The sequence below is a fragment of the Hesperophylax consimilis genome, chromosome 12, assembly GCF_061612785.1.
Source record: "Hesperophylax consimilis isolate HC1 chromosome 12, BYU_Hcon_1.0, whole genome shotgun sequence".
Taxonomy (NCBI): Eukaryota; Metazoa; Arthropoda; class Insecta; order Trichoptera; family Limnephilidae; genus Hesperophylax; species Hesperophylax consimilis.
Window position 1 is genome coordinate 10043959 of NC_142847.1, and position 26364 is coordinate 10070322.

Sequence of the window (26364 nt, forward strand, 5' to 3'; positions counted from 1 at the left end):
ATATGTGTTCCTGCGAAAAGACGCGCAAGTTACCCACCACAGAACAAGCATTCCTTGAAGACCAAAGATCCTTGAGAAAAATGATGCTGGGAGCAGTAGACACCGACACAACAAAAAAATTACATCGGAAAATGAGGATGCATGCTCGTTTATCTGAACTTGCTTCGAAGGTCAGCTCATCTACAGCATCAGCGACAAAACCACGTCAACCCTTTTTTGATGAAAACCAATAATTTTCTTCACATTCTTCGCAACCTCCAGAAAATTCCCGTATGATGTTAAAACTCCCCACTTTGGCCAGAATCTGCGATCAGTATGGTTTGTCAGACAGGTCGGCATCAGCTGTTGCAAGTGCTACATTACAAGATTTTGGCATAGTAACAGAAGACGACTCTAAAATGGTGATTGATAGGAGCAAACTCAGACGAGCTAGACAAACGTGTCGCACTTCTTTAATAAAAACATGGCAGATGTCGTCGGAGTCAACAAAAATTCGAGGTCTATATTTCGAAGGAAGGAAGGATAAAACACTGTCTCAGGAAAAAATAGGGGATAGATATCATCGGAGAACGATTTCAGAAGAACATTATTCCATTTTAGCTGAGCCGGGGTCTCAATATGTTGGACATGTTACACCATCATCAGGAACTGGCAAAAACATCGCAAAGAGCATGTTACACCATTTAAAAGTGAACGGTTTTAATTTGAATGATTTATCAGCGATTGGATGTGATGGGACTGCTGTCAATACAGGCAAAAGAAATGGAACTATTAGATTCATGGAATTGGAATTAGGTCATCCGTTACAATGGTTTATCTGTCAGCTGCATGCAAACGAACTTCCCCTTCGCCACTTGTTTCAACACTTAGATGGTGCTACAACAGGACCTAAAGGGTTTTCGGGACCTATTGGAAAACTTCTTTCAAGCAGCTCTGAAAACACCGTTATAAATTATTCACCAATACACTTTGAGATGCACAAACTCAACGCAGAGGAATTGAAAAATTTGAGCACGGACCAAAAATACTTGTACGAAATATGTTTTGCAGTTACAACAGGTCACTGCCCACCAAATTTAGAAAACCGTCATCCAGGTAGTATTTGTCACTCACGCTGGTTGACGACAGCAAACTCAATACTTCGATTATATATAGGAACAACTAACCCTTCAGTGAACCTAAAAATTCTTGCTGAATATGTTGTTAAAGCATATGCTCCGACATGGTTTGAGATAAAGAGGCACCCGTCGTGTAAAGATGGGGCATTACATGACTATAATAAAACTCACCCGACATTTGAGCACTGATCTACGAGATATAATTAATCCAGTAATTCAAAGAAACGCCTATTTTTGCCACCCGGAAAATCTGCTACTATCCATGATAATGGATGACAACCTTATTGTAAGAGAATTGGGTTTGAGACGAATATTAAAGGCGCGAGATAGATGTCCGAGTCCATCTGTTGTTAGAGACTTTATTATTCCAACAATAAACTTTTCAGCAAGTAAATATTACGATATTATCAACTGGCAGGAATGCGAAGTTACACCGCCACCGATACTATCCGAAATCAGTAATGACGGCCTAGTCAAAATGATAAATAATTTCGGTGAAGAAAAGGACAGTATTGAATTTCCCAGATTTCCCTGCCACACTCAAGCAGTCGAGAGGTGCATCAAATTAGTTACCCAGGCATCGTTGTCTACAGTTGGGCCTGAAGCAAGAGATGGATTCATTCGGGCGACAATAAAATCTAGGCATATAATGCCCGAATTTCACACCAAATCTCATTTCAAAACACGATAAATATTATAAAACTTCGATAATGTTTAAAAGAATTCTCTTTGTTAAAGTATTTTATTTAATAAAAAAACATGTTTCTCAAAAACACGAAAAAAACAATAAAAATCAATAATCCTCTTCAAAAAACCAAAAATAGACCCCGCCTTGAAACTATGGTAATTTTATTTTTATTTTCAGATGTGTTATGCACCTTATTAGCTATAAAACCCCTAATAAAATTGTATTTTTGCTATGAATATCACTTGTTTATAATGCTTGGCAGAGTTTTCAGCGACTTTTTTCATACAATTTTTTTCTAAATATAAATGTGCTGGTTGTTGAATAAAGGAATGTTTCGATCGAGTTGATTTTTTTAGACGAAAGAGGTGTTATATAAAGGCAACTTTTTTTTGCTATTACAGTACTGGCATCTTTAAAAAAAAAAGTCCCATACAACGTCACTCCACCCTACTGTGCAGTATGTTATAGATAATAGAAAAATTCAGGGTGGAAGAATAGAAATTTGAAAAAACAATTGTATTGCGAAACCGGCAAAAGTAAACCTGTACATCACATTGAGGATTGTTATGTAAAATATCATACAATGAAAAACTTCAAATAACCAATTGTTGTATTCATTGTATATCTTACATACCTATTTTACTAAAACAAAAAAGTTTTTTTTATTTTTATAAATTTTTGTATTTCAATTCAAATGATTTATTTTTCATGATAAATGAAGTCGAGGACGCCCAAGGAAGATGGCAAAGTCAATTGAATCAAATACTTGAATTGGGCAATGTCAAGGGTCATGATATCAGAAGAGTAGGTATGTATGAGACGATGTATAAATGTGAATGAAGCTAGGAGTGTGTACCTATTGATATATTATATATAAATGTTTGAGGAGTCAATTATAAAAATATGGTGATCAAAATCACCTTCCGGAGTGAGGTGACTTCGATATACCATTTTTTAGTACAACGATACCGCAATCCAAAAAAAATGCAGGTTCGAATATTCAAGTAGTGTTATAATATATCGATAGACACTGATTTACGTTACAATATAAATGATACAAAACTATTATAATCTTTGAGGAATTTATATCTGTCCGAAAATATCTAAAAAAAACTATATATTAATCTCTTTACAACGACATCATCACTGTTAATGGAATTCTTTCAATAATTCTTCTTCTTCTTCTTCGATGGCGCTACAGCCCATATCGAGCTTTGGCCTCCTGCAACAGTCGCCTCCAACTCCTCCTGTCCTCAGCGGCTGACTTCCAGTTTGTCACCTGGAGAAACTGTGCTGCATCCCCTCTTACCTCATCTTCCCACCTCAGTCTGGGTCTTCCCACTTTTCTCTTTCCACCTGGGTGACCAGTCAGAATTCTTTTTGGGACGCGTGTATCCGGCATTCTCTGTACATGCCCAGCCCATCTCAGCCTGAGGAGTCTCATGTGTGCAGAGATGCTAGGGGCCTTATATATATCGTACAATTCTATATTGTGCCGGATACGCCACTGTTCGCCCTCTTTCACGGGTCCACATATTCTTCTCAGCACCTTTCTTTCAAAAGTATCCAGCATTTCAGCCATCTTTACCGTCAGTGTCAGCGCCTCACATCCATATGCCAATACAGTTCTTACAATGGTCTTATATATGGTTATTTTGGTTTTTCTGTGGACACTACGTGACTTAAACACTGGCAGCAAAGAGAAGTATGTTTTGTTGGCTGCTGTGGATTCTCCTTCTGATTTCTGCTGGATCCTCATTGTTCTCTGTCAGGCTGGAGCCCAGGAAAATTCCAAATTCCCAGCACTTTGCCAAGATCTGTCTGACGGTGAACAGTTGGTCTGTTGTGGATCTACCGGTGCGGAAGCCTGCCTGATACTCTCCCAGTAGGTTTTCTGCATATTTATCAATTCTTTGTTTCAGTATCATGGTGTAGATTTTATATGCTGTGCATAGAAGTGATATTCCTCTATGATTTTCGCATTTTAATTTGTCACCTTTCTTGTGAATTGGGCATATTATGCTTATTTGCCATTCCTCTGGGATTTTTTCCAGTGTCCATATTTTAGTTATTAAATTGAGTAGCAGATTTCTCAGATGCTCATTTCCATATTTGAACAACTCTGCCGGGAGGTTGTCTTTCCCAGGTGATTTGTTGTTTTTAAGTTTCTTTAGTGCAGCATTTATTTCTTGCATTGTTGGTGGATTCGCTGATTCTTCATTACTTGATTCAGTGGGGATGTTGGTAGGGTGACTTCTCAGGTCGCTATTAGGGTTGAGAAGTTTATAGAAGTAGTTTTTCCACACTGTTTTTATTCGTTCCTTATCTGATATAATTGATCCATCAGCGTCTTTGCATAGTGTTGTATTCGGTTTGAAACCCTTCTTGAAGAAGTTTACTCCCCTATATGCTTCTCTAGGATTATTATTGACAAAGTCCTGTTCCATTTTTAGCAGTATATCATTCAAGAATTTTCTTTTCTTTCCCCGTATCAGCTTATTCGTTTCTTTTCTCGCTTGTTCGTACGCCTGTCTTTTGTTTCTTGTTGACGTTTCCAAGTACTTCTTTCTGAGTATATTCTTTTCAGCTATCTTTCTTTCACACTCTTCATCAAACCACGGGTTCCTGGGCTGTCTGGGCATGTTTCCGACACTTGATTCCACTGCTCTTACAATTGCTTCTTTTATATCATTCCAATCTTTTTCGAGTGATTCTTGGGAGTTCTGCTCAGTGATCTGATCTGGTAGGCTATTTACAAGGGCGTTGTGATACTGCTCTTTGCCTTCTGGTGTTTTTAGAGCTTCCGTATTGATTTTTGGAATAGTTGGTGATTTTCGTGTCCTGTTGTTTGCAATTCGGCTCCTATAGGTGGCCACCACCATGTAGTGGTCTGAATCACAGTTGGCACCCCTATACGTCCTTACTTTCAATAATTCAAGTGTTAAAATAAATTCTTAGACAAGTGTTTGGAAAATATGTTCACAAGAGACGGGAAGACTGAAGGATATTGACAGAAACAAAAATCAATATTGACATGTTTTTATTCACAACTAAAATATTTTACAAAATGACAGGAATATGAATATAAAAAATGTGTAATAGGGAAGTGGTGATGTGGACATATTGGAAATATACTACCCCAATTGAATTCTTAAAAGAATAACAGCCTTACTAATAAAAACCACATCACGATTGTTACACATTGTACAAAGACTGCACAATTTTTATTTTGAATTATTACTAATAACTTTAACTGGGTGCATAAGATCTGGCAACACAGCCCTTTGACAGACTCACAGATGCGCCATGCATATGTTTTTCACAGGAAAATAACAGCTTCAATTTGTGATTTGCAATCTATGATTTAAAACATGTTTTCTTTTCTGATGACCAATCCACTATTTTATTAGAATAATTCAATATATTTACTATTATTTGTGTTATTTTTCGTTAGTTTTAATGCATCAATAATGTCATATTGGATACATAGTTTTTTAGTTACCGGAAAAGAGGTTATTTCGTACATTTTTTTTTTCTCTGGTAATTATTATTGTGTTTTTTTTATTGTATGTATGAGATAAAAAGTGAAGAGACAATTTTCATACAAATTTTTTTAATAACAGGACTGTATTTTGAACTTTGTGAAATTTTTCAACATGTTAGGTACATTTCAAATACAAAAAGACAATTTTATTAAAAGTAATTTTATTTTGAATATGAAATGGTATTTGTTTTTACGACATCTTCAAAATGAAGAAAAATATAAAACATTTTAAATATCTTGAAAAAATTCTGAAATTCAATGAGAAATTTTTATTATTTCATGTTTATACAACAGATAAACAACCCCCTTAGACAGAATAAGCAATGTATACATCTTATGTATCTTTCCATGAACTATTTTATCTCGGTTTTTATTTTACGTTTCAATTAGTAAGGTTTTCACATACACATTCGATCAATTGAATAAAATTTTCACCATGTTTTTTAGTAAGAGCGTTTATCTTACTGAAATGGGAATGGTTACATCTATGTTACTATGGGTTTGAGAGGTTAGGTTAGGTTTTAAAGTTTAAAATGCAAGGTAAAAAATATATTGTTTTATTTCATAATATTCACAATACACACCTACCTAAATTATTACTGTACTTTCGGTAATTCTTTGTTGTTGATTCAAAATAATAAACACTTTTAAAAGTATTTGTAATAATTATTTGTTAAATCAAACGTAAAATGATAATATTTTTTGACACAAATAACATCAAAATGATTGCACAGACGACGGTGCATCAGATGTACGTAATATATATGTATACACACTACGCAAACACGCACATTATTTAAATTTGAATCTTCAAATAAGTGTTTTAGGGTTTACTTTGCTCTATAAACTAAATTCATTAATTTATAGATACGTATTTAAACACGAAGTCCATAGATCTGCTACGTATATTGTTATGTATTAGAAAATAAACTTGTGTGTCTATATTGTGTCAGAAAATGAACACACTTATATAAAAATGACTTGCGATAGATTGGAAGATGAACTTTTGATTACGTATATACCAGTCTTTACATAATTGAAAGCTGTATTAAATATGTTGGTTTTGTAGCCAAGTTACGGTTGGCTGAAGTGTAATTCGATGTGATCACAGCTTGGACTTGAGGGTTGACATGAGTTTCTCCAGTTTCATTGCTTTCTGCATATCTCCACCGATCTTCAGTTTGCCCATCATGAAGGCGTTGGCTGGCTTCAGTTTTCCTGTAACAAATAAAAGAATAATAGAAAATCTAGCTGCAAGCACACAGTCAGTTTTTATTAACCCGTAGGGGCAGGCAAAAAACTTCAATTATTTTTTTTTTTAAAGTCAACATGTAGACAATACCATACTTGTTAAAGTGACATTTTTATTTTTGTCTTTAACTAACCTAGTAGAATTTATCTCTGAAGGCGAAATGAATACGTAAGGTCGACACTGCATTTGCAGTGCTTCGTACCGTGTATGGACACGATTCTTCAACACTGCAAATGCATGGCTGCGGCCGCGAAGGGTTAAGTTTTTTTTTTTTATGTGTATACCACATAAGAAAAATAATATGATTTTATAATATATTTTCCTTTAATAGTGAAGTGAAGTTATACTAATTAATATTTCGTGCCAAAATGACTACACGAGCAACTGCAAAAACACTAAATACTACGGACACCCAACTCCTCCAACTTCTTGACAAAAAGTTTGAAGAATTTAAGGTACAATTTCTGGAAATCATCAGAAACGAGTATAAAGAAGAAATCGAGGAATTAAAAAATAAAATATTAACTCTAGAAAAAAAAATTGATACGAAAAAAAACAACAACCTTGAAAAAACTCTGGAACAAAACACCGTAATACAAAGTGAATTTAAAGAATTACAAAAACAATTGGATGCTAACGAACAACACGCACGCATTAATAACATAGAGATCATTGGGATACCAGAAAAAAAACAAGAGAACCTGACGGAGATTATCAAAAGGATCTATTCAGAATTAAATATAGTAAGCGACGACATTGAATACGCCACCCGAGTCACCCCCAAGGAGAAGATTGAAGGAAGACCGCGAAATATTATAGTAAAACTAAAGGGCAGGAAACAGAAAGACGAAATCATAGCAGCAATCCGGACAAGAAGGGGCCTAACAGCAGAGGATATTAACTTTAATGGAAAACAACGGATCTATATAAATGAACATTTAACTCATAAAAACAAAGTACTCTACAAAAAGCTCAGAGAGTTTACCAAAATTAATAAATTCAAATTCTGTTGGATCAAAAATTGTAAAATTTATGTAAGACTTAATGAAAACACAAATAATTATAATGATCTAGAAAAACTAAAAACATACTATATTTCTATCAACTAACTTTCCAGCAACTTTATATTAACTGCACTATATACTTAATACAATGGAATCTTTAGAATTATACTATCAAAACTTAAGAGGTCTCAGAACCAAGACACATATTTTTCTTCAAAATGTATTATTAAACAACTATGACATTATATGTCTCAGTGAAACATGGCTTAACAATTCAATCTTTAATGAGGAACTTTTCGATCCACGGTACCATATTTACAGACGAGATAGAGATTATCATAACCTCAATCAAAATCGCGGTGGTGGAGTTTTAATTGCAGTCAAAAGTAAATTAATTTCTGATCAAAAACTAGAATGGGATTCTGAAGCGGAAGACATATGGGTAACTATATCACTTCCTGGTAAAAAAATTCACATATGTACTTCATACATCCCACCTGACAATAAACATCTTATAAATAAGTATGTGGATACCAATTGAGGTATGTTGTGAGGTTGACGGTAGAAGGGAGGGAAGGAAGGTGGGAAAGTAACTGCCTATTCAGAGCTGGTCATCAAGCACAACTAATGCTGTTATCTCAAGCAAAGTTCCAATTCTGAACGGTGGTCTTCACCACCAGGGCGATACTGAAAGTATCTTTCACTCTGGAACGAACAGCAAATAAATTATTTTTTAAATGAATTAATTGTGAAACAACACAAATTAATCAAATAAAATTTACTCGCACACCTCTGGATTCGTAGTCAAGAGCCTACTTACCCGTCGACATGGAAACCGATAGATGAAATTTTTTCTGCCTGTAATCGAAGACAGTGGCAGGACAATGTCGTATACGTATTGGTAGCTTTTAAATATGCTTACATGTATCATCAAAATTTTTGAAAAACCAAATTATTATTGTGATTAATTTTTGGGTTATTATGCCGTGTTGTGCTTCTTTACTCCTTTTATATAATCACGTTATATAATAGGTACTTTGGCTGTGAAAATCTCAAATCATACAAGTTGAAGTATTTTTGGTAAATACAGTAGAACCCCGTTAATTCAAACCCCGATAATTCGAAAAAACGCGTAATTCGAAATTTTCGCAAAAAAAATTTCCGCTGAAAAATTTTTTCATACAAATTTTTTTTTAATTCGAAATTCGTTAATTCGTAATTCGAAATTTTTTTTTGTCCGTGCACGAAAATTTGTTCGTGTAATTCGAAAAAATTTGATTTTTGCGAAAATAAATCGTAATATTTCGTAAATCTGAATCTAAAAGTCAGCCGTGGCGGTAAAACGCCGAAAAATGTATTTTTACGTGGTTATACATCGTCCTAATTAGTATTATTATTTTGTAAATCTCAATCGATTTACACTGGAATGTCGTATTTTTTAAAATTTATTTCGAATATCCGAGTTTAAAGGGCCGAGAAAATACATTTTACGCGGATATATGTCGTAGTTTTACGATTTTACGCCAAATATATGAATTTAAAGGGTCGGCCGCGACGAAACTCGGCCGCGTAATTTCGATTTACGCGTAAATATATCGTATTTCATCACCGCGACGGAAATCGGACGCGAAATTTCAATTTACGCGGAAATATATCGTATTTTTACTAACTTTACTTCGAATATGTAATAACACTAATAACAATGTATGTAAAAGCCCAATGGGCGTTTAAATAAATAAAAAAATAAAAAAATAAAAATATCCGAGTTGAAAAAATACGGCGCGACGGAAATCGGCCGAAAAATTTCGATCCATGCCGAAATATGACATATTTTTACGAATTTACTTCAAATATCTGAACTTAAAAGGCCGGCCGCGACGAAAAACTGCCGACAAAATTCGATTTACGCGGAAATATATCATATTTTTACGAATTTATTTCGAATATCTGAATTTGAAGAGCCGGCCGCGAAGGAATACGGCCGCGAATTCTCGTTTTACGCGAAAATATATCGTATTTTCACTAATTCAAATTCAGATATTTGAAATAAACGGCCGGCCGCGACAGAAAATTACCGCGAAATCTCGATTTACGCGGAAATATATCATATTTTTACGAATATCTCAATTTAAAGGGTAGGCCGCGACCGAAATCCGCAGCAAAATCTCGATTTACGCGTAAATATATAGCATTTTTATGAATTTATTTCGAATATCTGAATTTGAAGAGCCGGCCGCGACGGAATACGGCCGCGAATCCTCGTTTTACGCGGAAATATATCGTATATTTACGAATTCAAATTCAGATATTTGAAATAAAGGGCCGGCCGCGACGGAAAATTACCGCGAAATCTCGATTTACGCGGAAATATATCGTATTTTTACGAATATCTCAATTTAAAGGGTAGGCCGCGACCGAAATCCGCAGCAAAATCTCGATTTACGCGTAAATATATAGCATTTTTACGAATTTATTGCGAATATCTGAATTTAAAGGGCCGGCCGCTACGGTAATCGACCGCGAAAATAAAGAAATAATTGGTATTAATACGAATTTACAACTAAAATACCACCCGGATTTGAAGAGGCGGCCGAAAAAATCGATTTTCGGCGTATTTTTAAAAAAAAAATTTTTCATAAAATTTCGAATTACGTGGGAATTCGTTAATTCGAAATTTCATTTTTGATGTCCGCTGGATTTCGAATTAACGAGGTTCTACTGTACATATATTTCAATTGTTCTAAAGGAGTGTTAAAACTCTTATTCCAATGTTATTCTGTATAACCATTTTTCCACTGCATTTGAATACAAAAATAGTCTAAAAAGCTTGTAGCAGAAGTAAATTCAAGTTAGAATAATGGAGATTAATTACCGCTGAACATATCGAAGAAGTTTTTGCTGTCCATCGTGAGGGTGGCGTCAGCCGGCACCGGGGCCTCGCCCTTTCCACAGGATCCATCTCCGTTCTTCAGGTCCAGGAACCACACTCCCTCTTCCTTGCCTAACAACACAACACACAACATTCATTTGGTTATTCGTGTGGCAGATACATAAAACAACATATCATAGAATGACCGAACATTGGGCCAGGCGCGGTCGGTTCCTAAAATGTTTGCTGGTTCTCCGAGCAATTCCTCAAAAACATAATAAATATATTTTATAATCTCACCTATTTATAGAGAAGATCACTTCTTCGACCCTTTTATTATATACTCTACATTTATTATTACGTCAATCATTTTAAAAGATTATTATAATTATATAAGAATAGAGATACCAGAATAATTCTGACTAACAGATCTGATAATAACACAATAATTAAAAAACTTTTCACTTAGCAGCGCGGGTGTTTACTGAATTAATGAGCTTTAGTGTGAAGTTTGCAATAAGTGACAAAAAACGCACATAAACAAAAGGTTACTTTTTAACTGTAAAACAAACAAAAAACGAATAATGTCAATGTCAAATAGGTTCCCTAAACCCAAGGGCTGTATTACAAGATAATATTGCGCGAGACGCATAGCTGACCCGTTGACTCATTACTGACGATTGCATTTTATAAGAGAAATATTATTACTATCTTGTTCAAACCGTAGATCAAGAATAATTACTTCGCTGTTGCCCTTTCTTCGGATATCTTCGTATACTTTCGATTCTCTTCGTGTCATCTTCACGCCGCACGCCGCCTGTTCAGCGACAATTTTTTCTATACATTTTGTGTGATATGACGGTTTAGCGATGTATGCTAGGAGCATACATGAAACATGTACAAAATGACCATTCCCAAGCGGGGCGTTTAACTCTATCGCTCGGAATCGGTTTGTAGCCGTCATAACTGGCGTGCCGGAAGCAAAGCTTGAGATAGATTTCATTTTTATTTTTTAAATTTTTTGAAAGATTTTGTGCATTTTTAATTAAAAATATTATGTAGGAATACGATGAGCTGTAAAATGTTGTTCAATTTTGTTGGCGGCGCGGGCCGCGCCTTCATTGGGCACGCGTTTGTTATTTTCTGTCATCACTGTCCACCAGTACTAAAGGGATCAATGACGCTACTTCTTCCAAGTGCCTTCCATTGAAATTTCAGTAGGACAAGTACAGTATTTTCCATAGATTGTAATCCATTCGTTAACTTTTTCAACGCAATCTATCCCACCACGCGACACATTTTTACACAATGTATAAGCGACATCTGCGTACGGGGATAGCTGCTGATGGATCACGTACGATTATGGATTAGCCACCTAGATCAGGTTAAGGTAGTGAAAAATCACGGGATAGTGGTAGAGACGCTATTGCGTACTTAATATCTCTTTGAAACGTGTTCCACTATTACATATCATTTTATTTGAGCTTTCATTATCGAGTAAATCGAGTTAGAAGTTGATTTTTTTTTTTTTTTTTTTTAATCAATTTCTTATAAATTATTACTGAAGATCAAAGTACCCAACTAATTAAAACTATTTGAAAGTAAAACAAATGAAGAAACTCGGATTTGAAGCATTATTTTGAAATCACCCTTCATTTAATCCGGTGTAATCATAAAATATTTCTGCTCTGGAGGGTTAAAACATCTGTTGTTCAACCCTAAACACCAGAAAAAACTTTAACCCTAAAATAGCCGAAAAATATTTTTTTTTGGTTTTTTTTTTTTTTTGTGAAAATGCTCAAATCAAAAAACTTTATGTTTATTTGGGTTCCCCATGTGGTGTAGATTCTCCAGTTTCCCGCTTGTACTACGAGTTTCCGGACACCGTGTATATGTCAATGGAATAGTCTGAATTTTCGACAAATCAATCAAAATTTTGGAAATATCAATTAAAATAATTTTCTGTTAAAAGTAATATACTATAGGAATTCTCCAAGTACACACTTTCAATTTCAGTCATTGTGGAAATGACATTTCAATTCTAAGCAAACGTTCTAGTGTTTATTGAAGTGGAGTTATAGACCGACAAACTAAAATGACTATTTTTAATGAAGTAAGCAGTGTGTTTGTTACCTTTGACATTGAACTGAAAGACGGCCTGTGTCTTCTTGACCAGCTCCGGGCTGATGCTCTTCTGGATGGAGCTGAAGAGTCCCGCCACCTGACCACCTTCTGCCGCTTCAACCTACGGGAATACAGACACCTTAATATTAGGCCAATAATAATCCCACAATATTCTATAGAGCTGATTAACAAAAATATCTTTTAGGGGCACTTATCATCAATCTCTAGTTTTTGCAGTTGGACAGCGGGTAGACATTTGCCACAATGAAAACTAAATTTTGCAACAGTAACATTTCATATGAGTTTGTTTTCTCAAAAACTTGTGACAAATTTACTTTCTTTAGCTAAAATGAAAAAATTAAATACGCACATCCTTAAACATTTATTTTCAAAATGCTTGTAGCGGTAATGAATTCGCAGTGAAAATATAATATGGCTGATAAAGATTTGATCAACACGGAACATGTGACGGGCCATTCAAAGTGTGGTATCCCAATGCGTAATTTTCTATAAAAAGGCAGTTCTAAGCCAAACACAGGGAAGCAAACATAAAGATGGTGGCCTAGTTGGCAAATCAAATTCCCAGTACGTTTTCTGTCCATCAACAGTTTTAAGTTAATTTTATTATTTATAATGTACACAATATAAACAATTACAATGAATAAATACCAAAAGCCCAACAATATGTATCTATAAAACAGTAAGGGCCTTATTAAATAATAGTGTTTTAAATTTTAAACTATTGATAAACAACCATTGGTATACCAATGTTTATCAGCTATGTAAAATTTAAAACACTTCTATTATTAAGACCCTTATTGTTTTATACATACATATTGTTGGGCTGTTGGTATTTACTCTTTGTAAGGGAGAATGTATGTAAAATAACAAAAATAGACGTTAGATTGGGTCAAGTCAAAACAAAAGATTTGAGAAATCTATGGGGGCTGTCACTAAATATTATGTCCTTATCATGCCATAACAGTGGATTTTTAAAGTCGACACATTCTGACAAGAGGTTGGGTTTATATTGAAAGTTTCAGGGTTTCTTAGTAGGCGGTGATTGACATTGATTTTGATTGTCGCCAAGAGGGAAGATTTTACAAAGTTATTTATTATTTTAAAAAGAAATTTGGTTTCATTTTTGCCACGGCATTCATTTAATGTTTCTAATTTGAAATATTCTCTAATATAATAAGTAATGCGTAACGGCATGCATCAATTTCCACACCTTTGGTTTAGTCTCAGTGCTCACTTTGGGGTAGGACTTGGCAATGAGTGCTGGGTCCACATCCAGGAAAAAGTCCGGCATCAAAGTGTTGGAATTCTCTGCAAAATACAACACATAACACTGTGATGGCGTTCGCTACACACTAGGAATACTGGACCCATGTGTGACAGCATATTCGGCAAAGGAAAAGAGCCATTTGAACATTGTGTAGACCGCTATTTTCCTACGGACAGAATTTTTACGCTTTTCTTATAAGCAAATTTTGAAAAATTAAACTGGAGGAAATTGTCAAATAGCCGAAATAAACAGCTTTTATCTCAGGAATGCTGGGTAGTTGCAGCCTTAATTCTCAGAGGAATATTGCACAAGTGCTTATGGCATATAAACTTCCAACTGATATCCTGGCTGAGAAAGGATTCTATGTTCCCGACAATTTCATGCGAGGCAGTCATCACAGGCTTTTTATGCTTTCTAGGTGCTGAATGAATTTACCAATGTCGATGCCCCTGAGAATACTTATAAGGTTAGTTCCCAAATGGGAATGCCATAGTCCAACTGGCTTCAGACAGTTGGACTATGGTGCAGTATTCGGTGCCTCAGAGGAAATGCGAATACTGCACATAACCTGTAGTAAACATAAGTACAAACTATCATTAAATTTTTACTATATATTTGAACAAATTTTATTACTGTGTTATCGCTTTTACAATGTTTTGATTTATTGTTAACCGTTGTCGTAAAATAAATATTTCACGCAGTTAATGCCAAATGCATTGATTCAATAAATACAATACCAACTTGTTGAAGACTTGAATTTGCTATTTATGATTCTTTAAAGGCGTATGAAAAATCGCAATGAATGTAATATGTATACCACTCGAAATGACGAGCGACTAACAATTTTATTGTCATTTTCAGATATCAATATGTTCAAATGGCTCTTTGCTCGGATGCCACGCTCGTTCAATCTGAAAAAAATGACAGGAATTAGTGATGGCAATAAGGCGGGCGGTTGGACAAACCTTTTTGCCACCATCACTGGAGGAAGAGACGGAGGTGGAATGCACCTTCCTAATCTGCTGCTGCTGCAGCTGGTAGGCTGCCTTCATCACATTCAACTTGCCCTCGGTAATGTCCTCGTCGATGAAACCGTCCATTGTTAAATCGTTGGCGTTGGCTGCAAGTTTATCATTTGATTTGAAATGATATTCTCATGGGACTTTACCCGAGCCCAAATAATTACATATAAAATGTATCATTGAAAACATTGGACGAATAGAATAAAGAACGACACTAGAAGTGCCTTACATACAAATGTGAATGGAAACAAGTGTTCAATTTAGTCCCATAGCCCAGCGCTCTCTCTCTCACTTACACTCGCCTGACATCGTAGATCTCCATCCCATCTGAATTTTGTAAACACAGTTTTGTATTGAAAATTTAAGCCTCGATTAGGCAAATATTTGGATCACAAAACAAGGCCACAAGGCACTTCTTGTGTTACTATTTATTCTATGTTTGAATGCAATCAAAATAGTTTTAATTCCTTCCATCCACTGAAAAGATAAACTGATAGAAGTGTGTTGTGACAAGTCCTGTGCCCGAAGGAAGCTCATTCTTTCCTTACTTCTGGTGAAATTTATCAAACATTTTCAAATACCAAAATTACTTCACAAACAGATAATCAAATTCATTAGCCTGTCTGGTGCCTAAGAGTCGAAATGTGTTGTGATTTTATCAAATATTTTAATCGTATCTGCTCAGTGTTTGTGTTGCATTCAAAATTGTTTAAATTGTACCTCCCCGCCCCTTTTGCAATAAAAATGCATTTACGAATCCAAGACAACAAGAGTTAAGTGTGACATAGCCCGTCGTCCCACAGGTCGGTAAGCAATTGACATAAACGAAATGCTGTAAGACTCTGTGCAGAAAAGATCCACACTGAACTGAACCTTACTATAGTGAATTAATTTTCTGCGCAGGGTCGTGCAGCATTCGGTTTATTTCGAATGATTACCGACCCGTGGGACGACGGGCTTAGATTCATTTTATTATGTATGAAAGTATTTTTATCATTCTCTAATAATTATTATCCCCGATATTTTTCATGTGCTACCTATTATTCCCAATAAGAGTTGAAAACCCTGAAACAATATAAATATTTAATCATACTAGGTTAATAATGTCATTGAGATTCAGTTACAAGTTACGCATTTCAATTAAAAAATTATTTTAAAATAAAACTTTCAGGGCAAGTAAATTGACATGACCATGTGTTTCTTTATTGACAGGTACAATAATTAAAGATAATAATTTAATAAATTCAACAAAAGATAAGAGAGAAGGTTTACACTCCACTAAATAATATGTACTCAAATGAGATTAAAAAAAGATACTTTGAACTGGACTGAGTACATACTTCTTTATCTGCGAATAACAGTATGTGTGGTTGATACTGGGAATAATTAGCAATCAATTATGTTTTGTATAAAATTAAAAACACATTGTTTGTTTCATATTTTTCATGTTCAATAAGAAAAAGTAGTGCTAAAAATAGGCAACACCGCGCAGTAAAACTGCTTATTGATAATAAGTTACGCATTTAATCCTCTGCTGGCTAGTCATCCATCATTGCACAAGCAACATTTTCCCATTATAATGATGGTAGTAGGAGGAATTCAAATGTTTTCAGGTAACCTGGGAATGTTTGTCTTTATTTTAAGAAAAAAAAACTCACCAGGGTTGCAGGCATAAGGGACCAGATCGGTGACTCCAGCCCTGGTGACCACGTCTTCATCGATGAAGAAGTTACCAGTGGTGGCCTTGGGATCCTCGCTGAGGATGACGTAGGCTGCGTCGGAGATGATGTCGGGCTTCCGGCTGTTTTCCCCGGTGCCGGTCAGCATGCGGATAGCAGCCGTGTCAATTGCTGAAAACAACAAGATATAGCCACTTTTAAAAAAAATCCTTGAGTGATGGAGATTTCTGGTTTTAATTCAATTCAATTTATTATTTTAAAAAGCTTACAAAATTATTGATTTTAGTGCATTTTAAATAAATTTGTAAAGGAGAATTACATAAATAAATATACAAATTATAAACAGTGGGTATCAACTATACTAGTAGTATTCGATTCAGATTTGGCCGCGCTCATTCAAAAAATCAAGCTCTGAATAGTAATTACTGCGCTTTAAAGCCAATAAATCCTTCTATTTTCACCGTTAATTCCATATTTTTAGGTTTTATAACGCTTTTGGGAACAACTCATATGGTCTCATAGAAATTGTTGCATCTACCTTACTCTCATAATGAGAAATATGATCTAAACGGCATTAGAAAGAGAAAACACAACGCTTTATATTCAAATCTAAAAGTTAACCATAGTAGAATTAAAATGAGACACTTTTTGAAACCAAAAGTTGCAAACGCAATTTGAAAAAAGAAGAAACTTCATAAATTAATTATTAATTGTTTTTATACAAAACAACAATAAAGTTTGTAACGCATTTGATTAAAAAAATGCATGTGTTTTTTTTTTTTTTTTTGCAAAAAACGTAAGGTGAGCCATTTTTAATTTTTTTTTTTTATGGTCGCATTCAAAATTTGAATATATCAAAATTATAATTTTAGATATAATAATAAAATTTTAAAGCGTATTTTATCACCTTTCAAATGCAGTTTTTATTTTCAGATACGTTGAGAAATATTCCATTTATTTGGATTTTATTCGAAAGCGAAAATACTCCGACCTTCTGTCAAAATATGGCCGAGGCCTGTGGGGTTAATTCATAAAAATCACCTACCTACAGCTACCCACATTTGGGTAGCTATCACTCAAGTGGTTAACAACTACAGCTCTGCTGGTAAGAAAACAGAAAGAAAAGAAGAAAGCTGACAACCGAGGAGGCTTCTTTTGAATAAACCTGCAGTGTAGGGTGCCCTAAACTTAGTAACTGGATAGTGTAGAAGCTGACACTGCAGTCTTGGTCACAAGGAACTAAAGGAAACAGCACGAATCATGAAGGAGTCACGATGTTTCCTGGAGGCAGCCAAAACTCTTCAAGCGACCCAGTGTCAATGATGTATGGTGAAAACCTGTGACGGGGAAAAAATCAGACATGGGAATTGTTTTTAATTAAAACAGGTAGTGGAATTAGTAACCTGTTCGGGGCCACAGGGCGTTGACGGAGATGTTGAATTGTTTGAATTCTTCAGCCATTCCCAGGACACACATGGACATTCCGTATTTGGCCATCGTGTAAGCTACATGGTTGGCAAACCTGAAAAGTGGATGAATTGTAACAAAACTAAGATAGATACACTCTTGGCAGATTTTACAGGGTACTAAACAACACAAAGGAGTTATCTTAATACATTCACGGACACAATATCTATTGACTTCGTTTTAGAGGAGATGTGATATGACACAACATCTATTGACGCTGTTTTAGAGGAGATGTGATATGACACAACATCTATTGACGCCGTTTTAGAGGAGATGTGATATGACACAACATCTATTGACGCCGTTTTAGAGGAGATGTGATATGACACAACATCTATTGACGCCGTTTTAGAGGAGATGTGATATGACACAACATCTATTGACGCCGTTTTAGAGGAGATGTGATATGACACAACATCTATTGACGCCGTTTTAGAGGAGATGTGATATGACACAACATCTATTGACGCCGTTTTAGAGGAGATGTGATATGACACAACATCTATTGACGCAGTTTTAGAGGGGATGTGATATGACACAACATCTATTGAAACCGTTTTAGAGGAGATGTGATATGACACAACATCTATTAACGCCGTTTTAGAGGAGATGTGATATGACACAACATCTATTGACTTCGTTTTAGAGGAGATGTGATATGACACAACATCTATTAACGCCGTTTTAGAGGAGATGTGATATGACACAACATCTATTAACGCCGTTTTAGAGGAGATGTGATATGACACAACATCTATTAACGCCGTTTTAGAGGAGATGTGATATGACACAACATCTATTGACATTGCTTTAGAGGAGATGTGTATGACAAAAATTTGTATTTTCATCAAACAGTACACAACATAACATTACAAAAATTCGGACAGTAGTTATTTAAGCTACTGAATTAAATACATGAGAAATTCAGTGATCGGAAGAATGTTTATTTAAAAATGATGTTAGTGTGATAACAACAAAACGATTAAAATAAATTAAAATGACACGGGAGTCATTCATATAACAACCACAAACAAAATAATCAAAGTTTAAACATTAAAGAATAAGAAAATACAACATGTAAATAGCTTACCAATGCTTGTTCATGTTCAATGGGGGAGAGAGGTTAAGAATGTGTGCATGTGGACTTGCCTTCAAGTGAGGAAGGCACAGTTTGGATCTAAAAAATAAACAAAACACTTCTTTATACCTTCTGTGCTCCTGATACTTATATTTCATAAAGACCATTTTTCATACACTTTTGGAATTCTATCCTCAATGATTATATACCCCTAATTGATTTCATGCAAGATCAACCGCCTCAAATCAATTCATGTTTCAATTGCTTCAATGTATACATATCACTAATGAATGTAGCTGTTCGAGGAATAGTCGATTTTTTTGACAAATATCAACTAATTCCACAGACATAGGAATTAATAGACGAGAAGATAATGGCGAGGGGTAAAATCAACTGTTGAAGAACGAAGGGGGTAAAGCTGACTGTGATTCGTCAATAAATCAATCTGACAGTAAATAGGCATCTCGCATTATAATATCACCATTTACTTCTTAAAAGTAAAATCTGCTTTTGAATGAATAGACATTTTTACATGGGAGCGCAAATTACTCGCCACGTTATGAACAAATTTGCGAAGTCCAAATTTGGAAAAAAATTTCTTCTTTTTTCAGAGTCGAATATTTCGTTTAAGTATTTAGTTAAGACACTTTTATAAATGTTCATAATTTACTTCCCAGCAACCAACCAGCTTTGTGTTTCGCGTCCAGACGTTTCTCGATGTGATAGTATATGTTTCTACAACTGATCCATATTATACGATGTGAATATGCTTAAAATAAAGTAAAATAATGCTTTTATATGGAATGTAATACGACAATTGGGTTTATTCTCTTTTTCACATCTATTTTTACATGTTTTCATAGCACAAGTCAACATTTTGCCGTGTTATTTCGTAAAATGAACCGATGATGCCTCGACCATAGTTCGCACAAGAATGATGACGTCACGTTTTCAAATTTCACTTGAGGCCATACGCGAGCACAGCCGGCTCCAATGGAACCGGTATGGGGAGTGGGGATAATACACTTTTAATCACTTAGGGCAGGTCTACTAATATTCATATGTCTATGACTAATTCATACAAGTATTGTAGTTGATTTCATGCGAGAACAACCACCTCCAATCGATTCTTGTTTCAATTACTTCAATGCATACATATCACTAATGAACGTTGTTGATTGAGGAATAACGGATTTTTTTACAAATATCGACTGAAAGGCGCTATATAAATGTTTTATTATTATGTACTAGCTGCACCACGCCGCACGTTGCTATGGCTCATTCTGTCTGTGCAGATAGAGAAACAATTGTTTTTACGTCCAACAGATGGTGCTGTTTTTAAAAAAGAGCATTTTTATCCAACAGATTACGCTGTTTTTCAACAAAATCATGTTTTTACCTGTGAAAGGTGATATCTATATAATATAGGTATATAAAAACTTATGCGTATTCGAATCCAATATTGTGTCAAAATTTCAAAGCAAACATTTAAGAACTTTTGGAGATTTAAGATTTTGAACATTTTTATTTGTATAGAAGATTATAGAAACAAAATTATGAGAACAAAATATTGGAGTAACATGTGTTGTGTAAGTAGGAATTAACCTCACAGGGCCAAAAACATTAAAAACGGTCATAAATTTATAGATAAGTAAATTAAAAATAACATAGATTATATTGCGTTGAGAGATAAAACATAACAATCGATCTTCAAAACTTAATGTTGAACCTGAATGAAAACTAATATCTACTCTATTATATTATACAACTAACTAACTAACCATCACGCCGTTTCCCGCAGGGGTAGGCAGAGAGGACGTACCGCCAACAGTCTTGGCATACACTCCTTGCCTCATTCACATTCATACATTGTCTCAAGCATACTCTTCTGTTATTCTGACTCTTGACATGGCCCGACTCAAGGATCTGATTCACTTGATCTTGCCATGTCTTCCTCAGGCGTCCCTGATTTCTTCTACCATTCACAATTGTTTCATATATTCTCCTTACACATATTTCTTTGTTCATTTGCTCTACTTGCCGAAACTAACAAAAGTTCTTAATCTTACTATTGGTCATATTATCCATTGTTAAAATAAATGTGTAGGTTATGTAATACATTATATTTAAAACGTTATTGTGAACAAATACCAAAGGCTTTGGTTATTGTTATTTCTTTATTATAATGTTTTTATCACAGTGAATGGAATTTCTTGATAGTATAATGAATAATAATAAATATAAGAATATACAGAGGATAGAATGCCATACAACTCTATTGTTCCTGCGACATCGCACTTTTTTTCCCGTTCAATTATCAGTCTTTTCTGTATCTTGTGAACTTATAAGTACAATTATCACTCTTTTCTGTATCTTGTCAACATACAACTACAATTATCAGTATTTTCTGTATCTTGTCAACTTACAAGTACAAGTATTAGTCATTTCTGTATCTTGTCAACTTAAAGTACAATTATAAGTCTTTTCTGTATCTTGTCAACTTACAAGTACAATTATCACTCTTTTCTGTATCTTGTCAACTTACAAGTACAAGTATCAGTCATTTCTGTATCTTGTCAACTTACAAGTACAATTATCAGAGTTTCCTGTATCTTGTCAACATAGTACTACAATTTTCGGTATTTTCTGTATCTTGTCAACTTACAAGTACAAGTATCAGTATTTTCTGTATCTTGTCAACTTACAAGTACAAGTATCAGTCTTTTCTGTATCTTGTCAACTTACAAGTACAATTATCAGTCTTTTCTTTATCTTGTCAACTTACAAGTACAATTATCAGAGTTTCCTGTATCTTGTCAACTTACAAGTACGAAAATTCATAATGCCATAATATACAATGTCTTTGTTCCCTCTCTTTCAATCTCCAAATCCGAAATAATTTGGATTACATTTCCAATTAGACACGCAATCAAAGTCCCGAATTAAAGTGTTACTTTAATGAATAAAATATGGAAAAGGTATCTTACACTAAGTATGTTCCCCTGGTGTTGATGCTGTGCATGAGATCGTATCTCTTCATGTCTAGGTCAGCAGTTCCCAACAGCGCAATAGCGGAGGCATTGTTGACAAGGATATCAATACCGCCAAACTGAAAAACAAATTAGTAAATAATTAAATTAAGATCCGTGGAAATATCTTGAAGGGACGTCCATTGCTACGAATTGTCTCCATTAATTAATGTATTATTATAAACATTTCTATCAGTGATAGGACACCGAAAATCATGCCAATGGGTATCCCAGGGGAAGCAACCAGCAACCAGAAGCAGACAGAGCATGAGGTGAGCTGATTGCATGGAAAAAGATTGCATATATATCCAGAATTACTGGGCACGGTTAATATGCACAATTATACTACATTAAAAATGAGAAACAACCATTTCGGTCACTGGAAATGAAAAATAATGGATATTAGCAGCTATTTCATTCATATTATGTATAATTCGACGTCTTCTGTTGATGACCATTTGATATCTTCTGTCGACATAATCAGGGCCCGAGTTATCCTTAGTCTCACTAGGCTGAAGCCTAGGACTGCAACGATGGAGGACTTATCTAGCAGAGGATTGAACTCGCAACGCATGGGTGGGAATCCAAAGCATTTGTCTACTCGGTTACTAGCTGATGTTAGTTTTGGGTCGTTCGTGAATGACCCGCTCGTGAGCCACCGAAGAGCGAGCGCGTTATTTTTTCATTCACCTAGGTCTCGCGACCCACTCTCGTGACCCGGTCTCGTGACTCGCTCTCGCGTCACAGGTGTATATGTGTTATATGATGTATTATCACCTTCTTGACAGCTTGGTCGATAGCATCCTGGACCTGCTTTTCATCCCTGATGTCTACTACACATGGCAGGGCCTTTCCTCCTGCTGCCTCGACTGCAACAAATTCCATTATTATACACTGCAATAAACTATGTTCCTTGCCACAAATTATTTCATAGTTTGTACATAAAAATTAATGTAAATAAAGCAGGTACCAATGATCTTTCTATTTACAAAATACATATACAGTCAAACTTATTTAATGATATATAATGGTTATAACGAGCACGAGGGGACTGACTATATTTGCTCCTTATAGCCATTAATCGTTCATTCTAGGCTTCCAAGAAAAATTTTACTAAAATGCCTTCTTGTCACAAGCTCACTTGTCATAAATTATTACCCACAAACCAGTGATGCACAACCCGCAGCCCAATTCTTGCGGCCTACATGTCAATTTCATACGGCCCACTTGGCTATAGAGAAAAATCAAAAAATTCTTGAAAGTTCCTGGTTGACAACATTTTTTATAGATTTTTAGTTAATTTACGCTGCATGCATACTCCTAAATGGAACTAAATTTGAAGAACCAATTTACTTAACACCAAATTCTATAAAATCAACAGAAACCCTAAATCTAGAATTTTGCTGTCAACCCCCTGCCCCTCAACAAAAACCAAAAAAATCCACTTGTAGGTCGCGGACTGATTGAAAAATAGGCAAAGCGGGCCCTCTGCTGATAAAGTTGTGCATCACTATTGTACTGGACAGCAGATGGATGTGCCTAATACATTTTATGAAGCTGAATCCTTTATAAGGTTTATCACTGGACACATTGTGTGTCAAATGGGATTTAATGTAGTTATTAAATTTCGGTTATTTTTCTTGGTTCCATGCTCTCATGCATTATGCTTAGAGATAAGAATAATTGCTACACATTAACACTTGTAGAAACTGTTGAATTTTTGACCAATAAATACGCAAACAACTGGCCCAATCAGTCAGTTGTCCGACGACATTCGCAAAGTTATGTTTCATTGCAAATCCTTACTCAAGGTAACCCCGAGGGGAGTAGGTGTCCAGTACAACTATCATAAATTTACCCCGTGCAGGGATGTAGGTACTCGTAATTAGGTACATTCATAAACATATTTATTGGTTTTTAAAACAAAATGCACAATGAGTTGTAATACAAAAGAATACGTAAAAAGGGAACAAATTTTGCAAAGCTCAAATTTATATGACAATTTTACATTGTTCCCGATGGATAACTATGGTTCACATAGCTGAAAACCTTACACGGGTAGTGCATAAAAATATTAATCCGTCCCTAATGGGATAGGAAATTCCCGCCAGCCGCCGTTAAACCCCCCCCCCTTTGTTTGTTACTACTTCGAGAATAATTCCCAATTAAAAAAAAAAATTCCGACCCACTTCAAGTATTCAGAAATTGTGTTGACAAAATTATTTGCACAGTATATCAGTGAATCGACCTCTTTATAACAGCCAACAATTAGATGACGTTTAAGAACTTGGTTATAACGATCAATTATTGATCGTTATAACCAAGTTCAACTGTAACTTAAAATAAGCTAATTGGACCAAAAGGGAATGGAGGCAAAATTTTGTGATTTTTAATTTAACAAACACAAATGTATACAGAATTTTGTAACTTCGTCAAAGGTAAACAAAAAAAAAAATCAAATTAATTATTGTAAAGCATTTTGAATGTAACGGCAAACAATGATCATTTTAGTTTGAAGTATTTGCCATTTAAAGCTGACAATTTTAGTAAAACAACAAATCAATATTATCATTTGAATAACAACAATTTATAAAGCCATGGAGACACGAACTGCATTTCAAATATTAATAAATTAATTCAAATAATATTAAATTGAAACCCGTTTTGAGGGTTTTTTAAATTATTTTATAAATGTATTGTATCCTGACATCTACAAAATTCAGAACTAGAAGAGAAATCTATTCTAATTCAAAACAAAATAGGTCATTGACATATTTTCAGTACCTTCTTCAGCGGCTGTGTAGATGGTTCCCGGTAATTTGGGATGAGCCGTGACTGTTTTAGCGGCAATTACAATATTGGCTCCATCTTTTGCTGCTTTGAGAGCAATGGCCTTTCCGATACCTCTGGAGGCCCCAGTGATGAAGAGCGTCTTCCCCGCGAGTTTCCTGAAAGAAAAAATAAACAACTCGACATTATTTAATACTTTATAACTTAACCGGACTTAAATTGTGTGAAAGTGCTGACCTAGAACTGTAACACCGACCTAGAATAATTAAAAACAAAAAAAAAGAAATTCCACAAACTATCTGATGAAAGTATTTACCCGGTATTTGCGATCATTATTGAAGTGCAGCTGGGCGGACACTATGCACTTTAAATTATTATGTGCGAAAAAACACTATGCGAACAAACTCGCCGTATATTATGTATTAATAATTATTATCTTGCGGCTGACGGGCTGACAGGTACAAAGTCCATCACACGGGGCAAAGTTTTCCTCGGGAGAAAATAGTTGTTTTTAAAATATTATGACAGATGTAGCTACAAAATAACCAAGCTTAAAAGATTTCTCTATACAACAATAGGCTTTATTGCAGGTTGTCTATGGCTTATTTTCGTACACATAAAATCTTTATATTAGATATTTATTACATGTAGCTATTTACAGGAGTAACATCGAAATAAAATATCTACACTACCTACTATTATTTTGTACCAGAGCTTACCGTCATGGGTGTCCTGAATTATTATAAAAGTGAATAAAACATTGAAGTATCGTTTTTTGGTGGACTCCTATATTTTGAATGTTGTTTTTATCTTTCCCGACTAAACCATTTTTTTAAATTTACATCTCTAACTAAATAACCATCGCGCCGTTTTCCCGCAGGGGTAGGCAGAGAGTACAGACCTCCCAAATAACTCGGTCTTGGTACACACTCCTTGCCTCATTCACATTCACACATCGTCTCATACATACTCTTCTTTTATTCTGACTCTTGACATGGCCAGACTTAAGTATCTAATTCACTTGGTCGTGCCCTGTCTTTCTCGGGCGTCTCCGACTTCTGCTACCATTCACATTTGCATCATATATTCTCCTTTCACATGCCCATTCCATCTAAGCGTGCCTTTCTTGATCTTACTCTTTACGCTTACATCAGTTCTTACGTGTTTTTACCACACATACGCCTCAGGAACCTCATTTCTACAGCATTCGGTCTACATCCATCCTTCCTGTGCTAGTGCCATACCTCACTTCCATATATTAGGGTGGGTACCAGAACTCCATTGTGGACTGCTACAGACATTTTTTTACTAGCGCCAACTGCGTTCATTCCTCCATTAATGGAATTACCTGAATTTACCCTTCTTTCAATGTCTGCCAGCGTTCCCATATCTCGTAATCAAACATATTAAAT

At 35.1% G+C, this 26364-nt stretch overlaps 1 protein-coding gene across 2 annotated transcripts; it reads right to left on the minus strand.

The window, feature by feature from the left end:
- Window positions 1–6059: 6059 nt before the first annotated feature.
- Hsdl2 (Hydroxysteroid dehydrogenase like 2) lies at window positions 6060–25403 on the minus strand. 2 transcript variants are annotated; one of them, XM_089637681.1, is made up of 11 exons: window positions 25269–25403; window positions 24947–25110; window positions 22940–23031; window positions 22121–22242; window positions 19146–19232; window positions 17992–18110; window positions 16568–16759; window positions 13831–13928; window positions 12609–12720; window positions 10479–10607; window positions 6060–6568 (listed from the first exon to the last, which is right to left on the minus strand). In XM_089637681.1, exons 1-11 carry the CDS (start codon window positions 25283–25285, stop codon window positions 6456–6458), a joined length of 1245 nt encoding a protein of 414 aa, XP_089493807.1. In that variant the 5' UTR covers window positions 25286–25403; the 3' UTR covers window positions 6060–6455. The 2 variants fall into 2 exon arrangements, with proteins under 2 accessions (XP_089493807.1, XP_089493806.1); XM_089637680.1 differs by lacking the exon at window positions 13831–13928 and adding an exon at window positions 14853–15007.
- Between the last annotated feature and the right edge of the window lie 961 nt (window positions 25404–26364).

What these genes read in the sequence shown, in the direction of transcription:
- Hsdl2 (XM_089637680.1), bottom strand. An exon ending in ACCAGGGGAACATACTTAGT is followed by an intron (nt 19,233 to 22,120) that starts GTAAGATACCTT and finishes TTTATTTTTTAG; the next exon opens with ATCCAAACTGTGCCTTCCTC. An exon ending in CCAGTGATGGTGGCAAAAAG is followed by an intron (nt 12,721 to 14,852) that starts GTTTGTCCAACC and finishes GTATTCCCGTAG; the next exon opens with GTTGAAGCGGCAGAAGGTGG.